General features: G+C 37.2%; 1 protein-coding gene across 3 annotated transcripts in view; it reads left to right on the top strand.

Moving 5' to 3' along the window:
* The window catches only part of Dym (dymeclin), a 337,787-nt gene that overhangs the window by 259,414 nt on the left and 60,068 nt on the right, over positions 1-18,305 (top strand). For all 3 annotated transcript variants that reach the window (XM_040273249.2, XM_005323076.5, XM_040273254.2), the window contains one exon: positions 6,665-6,847. In XM_040273249.2, the coding sequence (XP_040129183.2) occupies positions 6,665-6,847 (183 nt within the window). The remainder of the gene's footprint in view (positions 1-6,664; positions 6,848-18,305) is intronic.

The raw sequence follows: 18,305 nt of genomic DNA on the forward strand, positions 1-18,305 counted from the left end.
AATGTGCCTGAATCTCAGAGGTTAGGCATTCTCAGACTCCCTGTGTCTTACCCTTGGGGCAGACCTCTTCTTGATTCAGATAAGGAATTCTGAACCCAAGCTGGTTTCCTGCCTCAAATCCCAGTTTTAGAATTTCTTTTGCTTCTATTCTCCCACCACTAGAGTGGGTCTTTGCCCATATCCTGGAGGCATGAGAGTGTCTCGTACCCATTCAGGGACAGGATGGGTTATGTGTATACTTCTCACCTAGGAGCAGTGGAAATGCCTGTATTCTTGGCTTAGCTTAAGGCTCTAGGCTTTTACATAGCATAAGAGTCGAGTCTGGGAAGCCCAAAAGTCTTGGCATCTGTCCCCAGCAGCAGCTGACCACCTTCTGTAAGCTTGACTGATGGAGTGGCTTCCTTACATCTCCTGTTCCACACACAGCCTTTCTCATGTGCTCTGGTGGAGACCTGTGGAAAAGTGCTCTCAAGTAAGGGCCTTCCTCACTCCACCTGGGGCCCAACTTTCCAACTTCCCAGCCTCCCCCAGCTGACCACACTTAGCCTTTACAAATTCATTGGAAGTTTAGCAGAGAACACAGCTTCCTCCCATACTCAGTCTAAGGTGTGAGAGTGCCTGTCTTCCTTCTTTCCTTAGAAGGAATTCATTTCACTTGGTTGCCTTGAAAATTTGTTCTCTAACAGCAAGATTTGAGATTTTCTAAATTGTCTGGCTTTTCCTCATGTTAGGCTTGGATAGAGAGGCTTTTTTTTTTTTTTTCCTATATCCTAAGCAGAAGCCCAAGTCCAGGCCCCTAATAATGCTTCCTGGCATTGTCCCAGAGAACCCATTTACTTTACATTTGAAGAAACTGAGGCCCAAGAAAGTGGCTTGCCCAGTCAATGGCAAAACTGAGACTTGAACCCAACCTAGAGCTGCTCTCTGCTAACTTGCAGCTGCACCCATTTTTCCTTTTTACTTCAGGTTAACAAAACCCCCATGTATGATTCTTTACTGCCTTTCTTAGCATCACTGATTCTTTCTCAAGCAAGAATAAAAAATAGCACCAAACATTGTAGGTCTCTGAAGTCAATGCAGAGTCCTTGACAGACAGGTTTAGAGATGATCCTCTGCTGTTCCCACATTAACGATGACAAAGATAATTAACATGCAGGGAGAACAGAAGCAGCAAAAAGTTCTTCAGTCTAGAGAATGATTAATTTGGAACTTAGCCTTGCATGTTTGTACTTTCAAGGGACATTGATTTTCTTCTAAAAACTGACAGTGACTCCATTCAAGGTGATGGGATAATTGAAAGTAAATTCTGAATTTGAGGTCACTCTAAAGATTTTTCTACACTAATTGCATTATTGGTTATACTCATAATTTTCTTTCTAAATTCAGTATTTTTTACATTTCTTATGAAATTGAGACTTGAGAGTAGAGAAATTGTTTAAAATCACATAAGCACTTGTTTTGGCAAATAACTGAAACTCAAGTGACTTGCCAAAGGTCACAAAGCTAGTTATTAGCAGAGCTGGGACCCAGTTGGGACACTGGGACCTAAGTTGGAGTAAATGGAGGCACTCAGTAGGAAGTCAAATCCATTTAAAAAAAAAAAGCACATCTTCCCAGAGTACCATTTTACCTTTTATAGAACATGAAAGGGTATTTCTTTTTATGATAAAATACTAATACATTTTTAAAAGAATGAAAATGAACATTAATTCTTAAAGCATTTAAATTAAAAAACGAAAAATGTCAGGCTGTGGTATATACTTAGTCTCTCCTTCTGGGAGAAGGGCCTGGGGAAGGGTGGGCAGCACTGTTTCGTACCTGCTTTTCTGTGCCATGACCTGCTGAGGTAATCTAATTGTTGGGGACTGCAGCTTCATTGGATTTTGATAATTTTCCAGATGTGGGAAAACGTGCAAACTTAGTCAGTGCCCTGGTGGCCACCATTATCTTGTCCCGTGCCACCACTGCCTGCACAACAGTGTCGTAAATAGCTGCTTCCCAGGGTCTTAGTGGGGGATCCTGGGCTCCAGGAAGAGTGAGTGAAGACCGCTTGGTTTCCACTCCCTCGAAGGAACAATGGGGCCAAAACACTGCTCTCTTCTCTCCACCTGCCCCTCCCACCCCTTGATGAAGGTTACCCATTGTCTAAGTTGGTCACAGGATCTATTCTTCAGCTGTGATTTTGTATGTAACACAAAGCTAGTTAGAAGCTTGATATTTGGGGACAAATCCGATTCTGGCTACAAATAACATGGTCACAAAGCTTTGCAGTGTGTGTGCCAGTGAATTAACAACGTAAAGACAACAAGTCTGTCACCGGAGGATTGCCTTTGAAGGCCAATGGCTCAGTGACTTTAAAAAGGCCCTTGCCTGCACATTTCCTCCTGCTCCCTGCCTTTGGCAAAGTCCTATTAATTTTGTTGAAGGTTTTATTTTCTGCTGAAAATGCAGGAAATTTAGACAACTCTCTTGGAATCCCCCCAAAACTAATACAAACAAGATACATATGCTCCTCCTAAGGAAACTAAAAATAAATGATTTGAAACTATTTAACTGTATAAATTCCCTCTTAAAAGGAAAAGGAAGTTTATAGAATGAAAGGCATCTCTGAGTGCTGTTAACTAGGTAAAATATTCCCATAACTGCCAACTTGTCTATTAGATATTAAATTACTACTTAACATAGAATTTGTTGGGCTTTCATTCCCAACATGTTCAAATAAAACATGAAATGGGAATCTTTTTTTTTTTACATTGAAATGTAAAATGAAGTAAGTATGCACCCACCTTTTTTTTTTTTTAATCTAGGCCTTATTCCTGTCACAGAAGCCATATGTTCTAAAAAGAAAAGACCATGAGTACAATAGATGAGGTAACACATATCTTGTTATCTCTCCATATTTTGTTGCTCTGTCAATGAGATTTTTATCTCTGACAAAGCTAATTTTGACAGCTCAGAGAATACATGGTTAACTTTTAAAAGCATATAATTTTTATAAAACCTTATTTTATTCTATAAGGCTGTTTTCTGCATAGGGTTTTCTAGAAGACTGGTTTTATAAATAAAAATTGTGACTCAAATTTAAGACTTAGAAATGTGACTTCCGAGTTTTGGGCATTTATGGTAATTATATTAGTGGATCAACTTTAGAAAGACATTTATCTTTTTTGTTCTTTTTGTAATAATGTCTAAAGTTACAGTAATTTTTCCATTTTAAAGTACTTTAATAATATTTTTGTTTTTATTTTGGAGCATATTCACATGGTGCTTACCTAGTGTTACACACTGCTTTAAGGGTTTTTACAAATACAGCCTCATTTAAGCTTCTTGGAAAAAAAATTGAGGGCTGGGGTTGTGGTCAGTGGTAGAGCACTCACTCACCTAGCATGTTCGAGGCCATGGGTTTAAACCTCAGCACCACATAAAAATAAATAAAATAAAGATATTGTGTCCAGCTACAATAAAAAATATTTTTAAAAAAATATTAAATGGGGGCTGGTACGTAGCTAGCAGTAGAGTTCATGCTTAGCATGTGCAAAGCCCTCCATTCAATCCCCAGGCACCAAAAGGGGGAAAAAATGTTAAATACCATTTGAAGTGTTGGCACCCAAATAATGATTAAATTGGACAACTCTTTAGGTCTATTTAAATGTTGAAATTTGGATGAATTTGTAGTTTTTCTAAAAACTCTCTAATCAATTTGTTCTAGTTTTTTTATCATTTTAAAAGTGGTCATTATTGCCCAATAATGCTTTTTTAAAATGAAACATAAAAGATATGGTTAACTGGCATATCTAGTAGTGACCTGCACCAGAATCTAGTCATAGTAGCAACTTAGACTCAAATAACTTACAAATTATATTTATTTTGATAATTTTTCTTGGAAATTAAAATTAGCCAAAATGTTGATTATCTTATTTTTGGTACACATAGTTTACCCCTTTGGCCCATGATTATTTCACAATCTCCTTGATATCTTAAAGCTACAAATGATCTTCCAACAGAAATGGAAGGACCACAGAGCATGGTTTCTAGGAACAACTTGCACTGTAGGAACTCTAGCTGTTTCTTAAAGATAATTAAAGTAGGGCTGGGGATGTGGCTCAAGCGGTAGCGCACTCGCCTGGCATGTGTGCGGCCCGGGTTCGATTCTCAGCACCACATACAAACAAAGATGTTGCGTCCGCCGAAAACTAAAAAAAATAAATATTAAAAAAAAAAGATAATTAAAGTAGTGGTTAACACTTTATTTCTTAAGGATAATTAAAGTAGTGGTTGTTATTTAAAAATGAAAATGAATTTGTTGCAATATTATATGTTCTGTGTTCAAGGATAAGCTGGTATACTTGAAATGAACATTATAGAAGGAAAGAGACTCTAGCTCTAAAGGAAGTAGCTTTAGTGTCTAGTGTTGAGTATGTTTTGTGATGTTATGATTCTTTGACCAAATTCTAAACTTTCTAACCCAGAATTAAACTAAAGAATTACTAAATTGAATGAAATGATACATGTAGCAATTTTTGTTACTATATTTAGAACATAATAAAACTAATCAATGTAGATAGCTGACTTCAAGTAATCTCATTTAATTTCTCAAGGAATCGTTCCTTTGAGAGTAGTTGTGAAAATCACTGTAATTGACATCCAGCTGTTGCAAGTTGGTGGGGCTGCTCGGGTTGTGTACAGCCCCATCTAATAGAACTAACAGTGTCTACTAGTTGTTAAATATTTAGAATTTCACCCCTGGGTATATCCAGGAAGGAAACTGACCCTATCTCATAAAAAGGATAGTTGTGCTGAGGTCTGGAAAGTCTTTGTGTTGAAATTTTAATAACCTAAATTATAAGTTTACATGTTAAAATAGATTTTGACAGAAAATGTAACCAGCTCCTCTTTAAGTTTAACTTAGTGTTCTTAATTGTGTATAATTTTTCATTTTTGTTACCCTGTTTCACAGCGTGAAAATATAGAAGTGCCTTTTATCATGACAATACAGCTAAATTTAATATTATATAAAATATCGTTGCTACATCTTCCCACATTACATTTTCAATTTGAATAACATTAGAAACTATATGTTCTTGTCATTCAATTTACATATCTGTAGCTGAATATAGTCTATAAAAGGTAGCATTAGAACTTACGTTAGAGAAACAACATAAAATAAGTTAAATAAGATATCTAGAAATGCCTTTAAATATAAAAGGGGTTAATATAATTCTTAAAGAGCCTTCAGTCAGATTGATGCAAAGTAAAAATTAATGCAGAGCATTGCATATTGATCTAAAGTTTTCAGTTTATACTTTCCTGACTTAGGAATGAAATAAATGGTCAATATTTTAGCTTAGGTTTAAATGAGCAGGTCCTGTTTGAGGGTTGTGTATGTTTTCCTTTTTACTTCAGCAAATTATTTAATTAAATATTGAGAATAAATGATGTGTTTGAAAGTAGAAATTGTAACCCATCAACAGATAATCCTGTAAACATAAATTTAATATATTAGACTTAACATAAATGAGTATATGAAATATTTATTAACATAAAATTCTACAGGAAGCTAGTATTTTGGCCAACTTTTGTTTCTGAAGTAGTCATACTATCCCACTGAGTTGCTTTTAAATGACCTGAGAGAAAATTCTGAAACTCCATATCTTCTCCTCCACTAGTCATTCGAGCACTAGGTGAGATGAAAATACAATTAAGAGAACTTACAGTTTAGATTATGTTGTCAGTTTCAAATTTGAAGCCTGATCTCCTCCCCTTTGCAATAAAAACATACCAATAATAGATGAATCATAATAAGGAAACATTTAAAATACATAGCCACACCTAAAAATGACAGGGATGTTTCTTGATGAACCCAAAACAGAAAAAGCACTCAAAGCAGGGAGCTGAGTGCTCCAGAGAACCTGCTGAGCCTTGGGCCTGGCAGGCAGCAGGAGTGGTTGGGAGCTCAGCCTACTCCTGCAAGCAAGAGTTCTGGAGATCTCCAAGGTACCAGGACTACACTGGGCCACTTTCCTGCTGGAAGCTGGGAGCTGGACTAGATCTTTCACTAAAAAACTTGCTCATTGCTTACCTTGAGTTTTGATGCTGGCAAATCATTTTATATTCAGATTCCCAAAGACTGCTAACTCTAAGAAACAGTGACAAAACCACAGGCTATTTATCTGTAAATATAATGGTTGAAATGACAGTACAGAAAACTGAGGTTACTTTCTGATTTAGGAACTTTTCTGGGAAACAGTAAGACCCCCCTTTACTAATTTACATTGTGAAAGTCTAATGATTTAGGATAAGATTGCAAATGAGGATCTGTTGAAGCTGAGTAAGCTCTAAATTGGTGACTCTATCATTTATTCATATTTATTATATGAGATTCCTAATTATCACCATAATAAGATCAAACAGTTTTAATTCAAATCCTTTAGTAACTGCTAAAACTAATTCTAGCATTCTGTTGTCATATATATCTACCTAGAGAAATTAAATTAATTTTTAAAAAGAAAAAAAAATTCTAAAGACTCTTGATAGAAATAACCGTGAACAGCTCTCCTACAAGATCTTTTTAATGCTGCTCTAGTTTTAAATAATTACTTGAATTTTGATTACTTCTATAGCAAGGAGGAAACCACTGACTGTGTTGGGGTTTACTTTCTCATAGGCACAGGACCTCAATGTCATTGAAGAAGTGATTCGAATGATGTTGGAGATCATCAATTCCTGCCTGACAAATTCTCTCCACCACAACCCAAACTTGGTGTATGCACTGCTTTACAAACGCGATCTCTTTGAACAGTTTCGAACTCATCCTTCATTTCAGGATATAATGCAAAATATTGATCTGGTAAGTTGTAAATGAAGGTATTTATTATTTTTTTAAGTACTAAAGCAGAAAAGCTGTAATTTGACAAACCTTGCTGTGAACTGTCTACAACAGTGAGTCCTTTCCTTAAACTATATAGCCTATGGTGTATAAGAATTATTATTGCTTTGCATCCTAGTTTTAATGGTTTTGCCAATTTTGTAATGGCATCTCAGTATGGTTTCAATTTGTAATTCCTTGATTATAATTTTATGTAACAATTGTTGCATTCCTGTGTGTGCATATGTGTGTGTATGTATTAAACACACACATTAATAGAATTGAGATCAGACCTAAACAATTCTCTGTTCTGTTCTACTTAACATTTAGATCATGAACATTTTTCTGTGGTATCATCAGTTCTTTGAACCGTACACTTTAGTACCTATCTGCATTGTAGATACCTAAAATATATTAACCATTATCACATTGTTGCCACTTTTGATTATTTTCAGTGTTTTATCAATTCATGGTTAATGAACTGTTTATAAATAAATCTTAGCTCACATTTTCAAATTATATTTTTAGTGTTATAACTGGAATTTTACTGGTTTTGCCATCAGAGATTATGTATATCTTCAAGATTCAACATAGGCTGCTAGATTGCTTTCCAGAAACATTGTACAATTTATGCATCTGTATATCATTATATATTTCAACAAGTGACCTGTGAGAGGATCTGTCTCACTACACTTTTGCAGCTTGGAGCATTAAAATTATTTTAATGTTTGTCTTTTTTATAGCAAACTGGTATTTCATCATTTTTATTTTTATTTCTCTAATTACTAGTATGATTGAACATTTTTTACAGGTCTATGAACTTTTGCTTCCTGTCCTTTCCAAAAAGATTTTGGTTAAATTTTCTATTGCTATTTGTTTTCTGATCAAATTTGGTTCCATAAATATTTTTTGAATGACTAATATGATTCATGGCATTAGATACTAAAGTTTACTAAAGAGCCACACCCTGTTTTGTGTTACTTACATCTAGGAAATTATTTGATAATAAACTGTCACACAAGCAAATATTATAATTTCAATAATAGCTAAGCATAAGTATATGCCTTTCGATAGAGTGTCTATGCAATAATGGAATTGTTATATGACCTGTCTCATAACCCTAAAGGTTTTACCCTGGAGTATATGAGTATATCAACTTTGCAGTCGCTGTAACCAAAATACCTGACAAGAACAACTTAGGGGAGGGAAAGTTTATTTTGGTTCATAGTTTCAGAGATTGCTTTGGTCCCAAGGTAAGATAGAATGTCATAGGAGAAAGGTGTGGTGGAGGAGTGCTGCATCACAAATGACAGCCAGGAAGCAGAGAGAGGGAAGTCGGAGAAGGGACCCAGTTCCTCCCGCCATGCCCCACCTGCCTACAGTTACCACCCAGTCCATTTACACTAGGATGGACTGATGAGGTTACAGCTCTCACCATCCATTTCACTTCTGAATATTCTGCTTTAACACAGGGGCTTTGGGGGGAACATCTCATATCCAAACCGTACCAGAGTACTACCATTTTACATTCCAGGCTACAGTGTATAAGAATTCCTGTTGCTTAACATCCTAGCTTTAATAGTTTTGCCAATTTTGTAAAGGCATCTCATTACAGTTTTAGTTTGTAGTTCCTTTTTTATTGAGAATGAGTATGTTTCATAGGTTTAGTGTTCATTTGGATTTTCTGTTTTGTAAAGTGCCTATGCAAATCTTTTACCAGTTTTTCTATTGAAGTATTTATGTTTCTTATTAATATTACATTTTATTACTATTATTCCATTATGCTCTAGATTTTTGGTGTCTAGCAATCACTAACACAGCTACAGAGTCTTCTAACAAATGTCTTCTCTCAAAATGATAAAAGAGATCAGGGGACATTCTGCTCCATATTTCCTTGGGGATCTGATTCTTGCTGCACACAGTGTGCGCTGGTTCTCCTGCACAGCTACAGTGGCTTCCTGGGAATTTCCCTCACTGTTTTCCTTTGGTCAAACCTAGTTCCTGTGTCTTCCTCTTTCTTGGTTTATGATTTCATGTTTGTAGACAGTGTATTATCATATACTACATTAACTTTTTGGAAAAGGATGATTTGATGTTGATTTTTTTAAAGTTGATACATAATTGTACATATATGTAGGGTATAATGTGATATTTCAATAAATGTATATAATGTGTAATGATTAGATATGGGTAATTTACATCCTCATCACCTCAGAACATTTATCATTTCTTTGTTGAGAACGTTCAAAGTTCTTTCTTCTAGATAGTTAGTATTTATTTATTTATTGTATTTTATTTTTTGGATACTGGGAATCGAAGCCAGGGGCACTTAGCCAGGGAGCCACATCTCCAACCCTGTTTTATATTTTATTTAGAGATGGAGTTTCACTGAGTTGCTTAGGACCTCACTAAGTTGCTAAGGCTGGCCAAAGATTTTTTAAAAATGTTTTAGCCTTCCTGCTTGAAAATGTTTTTCTTCTTCCTTTATGTATGATCTATTCTCTTGAAGCTTTTCCACTTCTTGATCTTGTGTTCTCAGGTGATTTCATGATTTGCTGAACCTTGGTTAACTGTATTAGGCACTTGGAGGAGGAGACTGAACTCTAGACTGGGTAGACGGTGGCTTATAGTTAAATAATTAATGTTAATTGTATGCTTTGGTAAAAGATGAGAATGCAGAAACACCAGGGATGGGCAAAACAGTCCCTGCTCTGATCTTGACTTACAAAGAAACTGTCCAGAAAGAAGGCAGAGCGAGCCTTCATCCCTTACTAACAGCTGATCCTAACAGCAGTCATGGATTATAATGTTGAGCAGAAGTTATTTTTTTTGGGGTTTTTTTTTTGTGTGTGTGTGAAGGCAACTTTATAGACTATTTATTTACTTTATGTCTAAAAAAGCTACTTTGTACCACTGTAGATTCATTTCTATTTCTTTCTTTTTTTAACATTTATTTATTTGTTTGTTTATTTTTATTAATGTGGTGCTGAGGATTGAACTCAGGGCCTCACACATGCAAGATGAGCACTCTATCACTGAGTCCCAGCCCCAGCCCCTCATTTCTGTTTCTTGCTCGTACTATTTTTAGAAGTAAAACACTTGTTTAATATTCATGATACCTCAGAATAAAAGTTTAACAAATTTCTTCCTTATACACGAGAAATTGTCCTTGAGTTAAGCTGTTCCTCACTCAGTTCATTAGAAAACTAATGAAGGTGGATGTCAGCTGCGTCACCAGTGTCCCTGCTATGGTAAAATGATAATATGATAAAATGATATTTGATGGGTAAGCTGAGTCTGCACTGAGAGGAACTATAAATACCTGATAGGAAGCAATAGCTTTGGGCTGCTCTGAGCAAGAGAACTCTTATAACCAGGCATGTTCTTTTCAGGAACCCAGAAGCTAAGACTTTCTTTTTTTTTTTTTTAAAGAAATCTTTTTTTTTTTTTTTTTTTGGAATTTTAATATTTATTTATTTATTTTTAGTTTTCTGCTGATACAACATCTTTGTTTGTATGTGGTGCTGAGGATCGAACCTGGGCCAGGCGAGTGTGTTACCGCTTGAGCCACATCCCCAGCCCAAAGCTATTGTTTTCAATTTGAGACATGGTTTCCAAGCTAGGGTGCCTGCTGCATCCACCCATAGCAGTCTCATTCTCTTGATCTGAACTGTCATTGAGGGGCCAAATTTCAGTCCCAAAACTATTGTAAGGATTTTCAGGGAAAACAAAAATCTGTGGCTATGCTATTAGCATGCTTTTTTTTCCTGACCTTTTATCCTTTTAAATTAACTTGATGTCAAGCATGGCCTTTTATGGTCTCAACATTCTTGATATGTAATTGACCTAAGAATATCACCCAGGCATAGGCATTGCAGTGGTAAAATAGTATGTTCTTATATTTATTTGTACATGTGTCACTTTCAAGCTCTAGGGTAGAGCTTATTTCTGATTTTCCAAGATTTATCCAGATCTTTACGTCATAAAAATATTTAATATATCCTTCTTATGGTTTGGATATGAAGTATCCCTGAAAAGTTCCTGTGTTATTACAAGGATGTTCAGAGGTAAAGTGACTGGATTGTGAGAGCTCTAACCCAATTAGTGCATCATAGCTTGAATGGTAACAGAACAGGTGGCTGGAGGAAGTGGGTCACAGGGGGCATGCCCTGGAAAGGGTTGTTCTTTTCTGTAACACCTTCCCCACTTTCTTCTTTTCTTTAGGGTACCAGGGATTGAACTCAGGGGCACTTTACCTCTGAGCCACATCCCTGCCCCTTCTTATATTTTATTTTGAAATAGCCTCGCTAAGTTGCTTAGGGCCTCACTAAGTTGGTGAGGCTAGCTTTGAACTTGCAATCCTCCTGCCTCAGTCTCCTGAGCTTCTGGTAATACAGGCTTGTGCCACTGTGTCCAGCCTTTCTCCACTTTCCCTCTGCTTCCTGGCTAGTCATGAGGGGAGCAGCTTTCCTCTCCTGGACCATCCACCATGACGTCCTGCCTCACCTTGGGCCTAGAGCACTATACTCAGCCCACCTTTGATACTATGAGCCCAAATAAACTTCCTCCTCTAAATTGTTCTCATTGAGTATTTTGGTCACAGCAATAAAATGCTGACTAACACAATCCTTTTCAACCTTTGTGTTTCTAATCTTTGTTGTCCTATTCATTTGAATCTGTCTTAATGACAGTCCTCTGTTACATCTATATCCTAACTTATGCCTTTCTCTGGCACTCTGATTTCAGTTTCTTTTTCCATACCTTCTTTTTTGTTTTGTCTTTTTTTAAGGACAGGCACCTGAACTATGTACTGATATATGCCTGATAATGTACACCAGTTATATTCGGGGGTAATGCTCTCTGATTAATTCCAAAGGACTTTCACTGGGATTGCCAATGTTTTCTTTGTGTTTCTCAAAAGACTAACCCAGAGTTCTCTGACCCTCTCCCATGGTCATGGATGCCATAGGTGATAGATTATTATACGATAACATATCATTTGGATTATTTAGCTTTAAAATTCTATTTAAACCACATCAAAAAACATCTGTTCCTGTTCTCCTCCTCCTTCCCCTCCTATACCTCCTCCTCATTGTCATTGCTAGCTTTTATTGCATGCCTGCTAAGCATTTACATGCATTATCTTAATCCTAATTTAAAAATAAACCTGTGAGGTATATTGCATTTTAATCCTCAATTTACAGATAAAGAAACCAGTTTAGAAAGATTAATTAACTTGTTCACAGTCACACATTCAGAAAGTGCTAGAGCCAGCAGTCAAACCCAGACAGTCTGGTGATAAAGCAAGCCAGTGTCTGTAGTTGCACCTGATTGCGCGCCAGCTGCGCCTGCAGGTTCTCATTGGTTTACATGTTTATTCCCTGCAAATGTCTGATCAGACCTACATGCCTCGAGCTTCCACTATTTACTTTCTCCCTTAAGATCACTTCTAACAGTGTCAAAGCAGTCTTTATGCCACCATTCATAAACATGAAGATCATTCTTACCGACAATGCTATTGACAAGCTTAAAAATGTCTTTGAACAACTATATTATTTTTTGTGAGGACAAACAAGAACCATTGAAGCACTTAAATCACATCCATTTGAAACAGTCTCAGAGAACAGTACAGAATGCAAGTGAGGAGGTATAGTAAGGGCCACACTGTATATAGCACCATGGAATTATAAAAGCAGTGTATTCATTTGGACATATATCCAAACATGTGTCCACTGTGCCAACTTTCCTGTCAGTGTCACAAGAATAAGTGACTTACTGATACTTCACCTGTTTCAGTAAAAAGTGCATTGTCAGGGTAACCCTTTGGCTAGCTACTGCCTTGTGAGGCCAAGTGCTTTCATTATCTCTTTTGCTCCCCTTAAACCACATAAACCACAGTTATCATCCCATTCGACAGATAAGAAAACCAACTACAAATCCCCTCCCTAAGCATCACTGTCTTAGGTGATCACTTTATCTGCTCACCTTGATCCTTGCTGGTTTTTTGCATATGCAGATCTCATTGACTTTTCCTCCCTCCCTGGGAGGGAGGCAGTGCAAGGCCTAGAGAAGAGAAATAAATCATTGGTGGAGTGTCACTCAGCCTCTGAGTCACTCTACTGCTTGAATCCAGATCTTCTCATCTACATCCCATGTTTTCATTATTCACTTGGAGAAACAGACTCAAAATAAGTAGGTTTTTCTGCAATTTTTTGTCAAATAACTATCATCCAAAATTGTGCTGGGCACACTGGAAATTCTTTAAAAATTTTTAAATTCCTTTCATGTATTTAGATAGAAAAGAATTGTAGTTGATAAAGATGTAAATAACATTTCTGCTTTTTGCCTTTTTCAGCACTTTACCTTTCCCCCACCTTCCTAAATACCCTAAAATTTGGGCTTAAAAGCATGCCTTTGCTACTTTTTTTCTTTCATGGAGTTAACCTTGAAAAGTGTTAGTGGAGGAGACTAGGAATCTACTGTTATTTTTAGCTGACAGGGAGTTGAGAATTGGTATTTTCGTTAAGACATCAGATATTCAGCAGTACTAAATATCTGAGACAGGAGTGACTAATCCTGGAGCACTTCTAAGTTCTGCAGAAGGAACAAGACATGTTTTCCAAGTACCCACATTTTTATTACCCACTGGCCCCTCTCTTTCCAATCCCAAACATGGGATGCTGTGATCTAGTGACATAAGCAGCAGGACCAAGCAGAACTGCCACGTCAAGCAGGAGAGTTCAGGAGAAAAGTTTTTTAATTGCTTAAGGCCCGAAGTGGCTGAAGGTGAGTAGAGAACAGATACAATGAGCTCTAATAGTCATATAATATGGTAAAGGCAAGAATTATTTTATGTCTGGGCAATGTAAAATTGACCTTAGAGCTTGTGTACTTCCATATCTGTCCATCCTTACTGAGCACCAGTTAGCTCATTTTGTTGTCCATTTGACAGTTCATAACTGTTCAACAGGTTCAATCATAATTCTTGATTTTCTCCAAAATACATAATTAAAAATTTTCTTCTGCAGCCTTCTTTATCTCATTTATCTTCATTTACTAAATAGCATCAACATGCTCATGGAGGAAAAAGAAGAACAAGAAGAAAGGGAAATGAGAATGAGTTGGAGTAGAAGTGGGAGATTGCAGATTTAGAGAGTAGTCAGGAAGAGCCACTCCTTATTGCCCCCTGGCATGGGTAGAGACTCCTTGTGTCTGGGAAAGATAGAAGGAAGCACCCCCTACTTGTGGGGAAACAGCAGGAAACTGCCCTTACCCCAGTATCCTCCAAAAGTACCATTAGAGATATCCTACCACAAGAGTCACCACAGACAAAGTTCCGTTGCCATTGGGGAAAAGGCAAGAAAAGGCTGGGAAAACCTCAAGCTGTAGGCCCAGCTATATGTAGCCCACTTAAGACTGAAGTCTTAAGACAACAGGTCCAGGACAACACAGGACCCAATGCCTCCTGTCACTAGTCTGGCAAGTTCTGACTTACAGGCAGCAGCAGAGCAGCAGTCTTCCACAGAGAAAAGATCCAGAGCATGCTTTATGACCCAGGCACACGAGAAAGCAGAGAGTGGGGCAGGAACATTGAAAAACCTGTGGCACTTTAGGTCCTAACTAAGCACATAGCATTATTAGAGGATATGGTGTGCTCAGTGCAGCCATAGCAACAGAAAAACTCAAATCTACCTTACCTTCTGAGTAAATTAGCTTGTGCCAAACCTGAGCTAAGAAGAGATATTCCCTCTAGCATAGATTTCACCTCAGTCTCTACAGTTCTGCACGCTGTGTCCAACACATTATGAGGCACAAAAAGGCAAGAAAAAAGTAATTGTCTAGAGACAGCCCAACTAGACTCAGTGGTGATTCAGATGGAACTATCAGAAAGGGACTTTATGATCAATACAGAGGGAAGATCTAGTGTGACAATCAACAAAGTATGAACCATGGCTCAAATCCAGCCTGGGACTGGTCTTTGTACAGCCTGTGAACCAAGAACATCTTCTGCATTTTAAAGGGGTGTTTTAGAAAAGAAGAATAGGTATCAGAGACTGTGTTATGACCACAGAACTGAAAATATTTACTGCCTTTACAGAAAAAGTTAGATTAGGTGACAGCTGTGTAAACAGATGTGTAAACTCTAAGAAAAAAATCAAATGGGAATGCTAGAAGTAAAAACCTTGGCATATCAGAGTTGCCCTGACTGACTCATTAGTGTGCTTGAGCATAGTCAAAGGGGGAAACATGGGATTTTGAATATAGGTCATTATGAATTATGTAAACAAAGTAAGAAAAAATGTGAAGAATGAGAACAGAGCCAGATACGGTGGCGTACACCTTCAATCCCAGCTAGCTGAAGGGCTGGGGCTGAGGGATCACAAGTTTGAGGCCAGCCTCAGCAACTTAGTGACACTGTGTCTCAAAGTAAAAGGACTGAAGCCGGGGGTGGTGGTGCACACCTGTAATCCCAGTGGCTCAGGAGGCTGAGGCAGGAGGATTGCTAGTTCAAAACCAGCCTCAGCAACAGCAAGGCACTAAGCAACTCAGTGAGACCCTGTCTCTAAATAAAATTCAAAATAGGGCTGGGGATTTTGTGGCTCAGTGGTCGAGTACCCCTGAGTTCTTGTCCCTGGTACTGAATGAACAAATGAATGAATTAATTAACTAATTAATGGGCTAGAGATGTATCTCAGGGGTAAAGTGCCCCTGCATTCAGTTTCCAATATGGCAGGCAGGGAGACAAAGGATGTAAAAGAGCTGTAGGGCAATATCAAATGATTAAACATACATAATTGAAGTACTAGAAGGAAAAGAGAAAAAGAACAGGTCAGAAGAAATATTAGAAAAAAGAATGGCTGAGAATTTCCAAAATCTGAAAGATATCAAGCCAAAGATTTAAAAATCTAAGAGAAACCAGGAACAGTTCATTCAAAAAACAAAATAGAGGGTGTGGGTATAGGTCAGTGGTAGCGCACTTGCACAGCATGCTGGAGGCCTGGGGTTCAGTCCAGGTTCAGCACCTCCCTCTCCCCCACCCCCCCAAAAAAAACCCACAACACACTTTATAATTATATGTCCTAAAAACAATGAAAAAAGAGAAAATGCAACCAGAGAAGAGAAAAATGTTATATACAATATTATATACAACAGGAATAAAGATAATAATAGAACCTCTGCAAGTCAGATTAACTGAGAGACATCTTTTAAATATCAAGATAAAACAATCTTGCTAACCCAGAACTTATACTTCCCACAAATATCTTTAAAAACTGAAAATATAATAAAGACATTTTCAGACAAAAATGGAGAACATATATTGCTAGCAGTGGATACTATAAAGAACTGCTAAAAAGAAGTTATGCAGACATAAGAAATAACATACCTGATGGAAACTTGAATCTACAAACAGATATAAAGAGTTCCTGAAATGGTAAAAACTAAGGCAAACATAAAAGGCTTTTTGTTATTGTTGATTCACTCTATATAATAATTGACTTTATAAAAGAGGTTACCAAATTTTTCCTGTATGGCTAGATAGTAAATATTTGGGGTTTTAAGGGCTACACTGTCTCTGTCACAACCACCCAGCTCTACTGTTAGAGTTTAGTAGCAGTCATAGGCAGTATGTAAACGAGTGGGCATGGCTGTATTCCAGTAAAACTTCATTTACAACTTCAGACAACAGGCCAGGATTGGCCCATAGGCTGTAGGTTGCTCTTGGACATAGTTTCAGAAATCCTCGGACAATAGCTTAGCAGATTGGCCATATATCAAAAGAGTAATGTATTGTGATCTATTGGCATTAATCCCAGGAATGAAGGCTGGTTCAGCATTAGAAAACTAAATGTAATTCTTCATATTAACAGACCAAAAAAGAAAAGCTATATGATCATATCAATACATGCAGAAAAAGCCTTTGTTAAAACCTAGCATTTTTCACAATAGAAAAAAAGTTCTGCAAACTAAATATTAAAGAAAATTGTCTCAATCTGGTACTAAGTTTAATATTTCTGAAAATAATAAAACCTACACTTTCTGAAAAAGAATATTTATATATAAATTCAACTAAAAATCAGAGAGGTTTTAGCTGGCCCTCAGCAATGTATTAAGCTGGTGATCTTTTGGTTTTAACCTGCAGATTTTCCTGGAATTTACTTTTGATAAATTTCACTTGCTGTTCTGTTTGGTGTAGTTAAGGTGACCTTTGCCACCAGACTAAGTTCTGACAGATCTTTCACCTACATGCAGTACAAAATCAGAAGTAGAATTCCAACAAAGATCATGATGATATCAACTGGCAGTGGTGATAGCAACATGCATAGGTTCCATCATTAACAGACTGCATCACATGCTTTATCATTGTTGGTTCCTATGCCTTACACAAAGCAACGCTGTAATTTTGTAAATGGTAATACTGAAATACACCTAATAATGATAGTAGTTGACATCATACAAGCACCCACTATGTGTAAAGCACTTCTCACTTCGCAGAGGGTGACATTTAATTTTCACAGTAGGCCCATGAGGCAGGCACTATATTTTTTCCTTGCTTACAGATCAGGACCCTGAGACATGGAATTGAATAATTTGCCAAGGCTTAAGGTTTAGCTGGGATTTAACCCCAAGCTTCTGACATTGGGTAGGTTCTTTGAACCGCTGCATGATTCTCCCTCTGGAAGAAGTTTGGTGTCTAGCAGGGCACATTGCTACTAGATATCCAAGGCAGGGCCCAATTTAGCCATTTCACTTTGAGTAGTTTATTGTCTAGTGTACCATGTATCTGACCTATGAATTATACATGTTTGAGCTACCTATCTTCCCACTTACATTCTGAAGACAGAAAATTGTTATTTTTCCCTTGTAAATCCTCTGGAGGTCTCCACTGCTGAATGGGTGTTAATACATGTATTGATTAAAACACAAAAATCTGGGGCTGGGGCTGGGGCTGTAGCTCAGTGGCAGAGGGCTTGCTGAGCATGTGTGAGGCACTGAGTTTGATCCTCAGCACCACATAAAAATAAACAAATAAAATAAAGGCATTCTGTCCACCTACAACTACAAAAAAAAAAAAAGTTTAAAAAAAAACTAAACTAAAATCTGAGGGAAAACCAAAAGAAGTTGATGTGGAAATACATACATATTCTACTTTCTAAAACCTATTTATTATTCTCTTTAAAAAAAAAAAAAACAGGGGCTGGGGCTGTAGCTCAGCGGCAGAACACACTTGCCTAGCATACAAAAGGAACTGGGTTCAATCTTCAGCACCATATAAACAAAATAAAGACATTCTATCTGTTAAAAAAAAAAAAAAAAAACAAGTGATCACTCTACTTTTGACTCTTGGGAGAATGGCCAAGGAAGAATATTTGCCTGACTAGTACATACACCTACCTCAGAAAAGTTCATTTCCATAAATCTTTGCTGGAATGATCATTCA

Source organism: Ictidomys tridecemlineatus, chromosome 13 (genome assembly GCF_052094955.1).
Source record: "Ictidomys tridecemlineatus isolate mIctTri1 chromosome 13, mIctTri1.hap1, whole genome shotgun sequence".
Lineage (NCBI taxonomy): Eukaryota > Metazoa > Chordata > Mammalia > Rodentia > Sciuridae > Ictidomys > Ictidomys tridecemlineatus.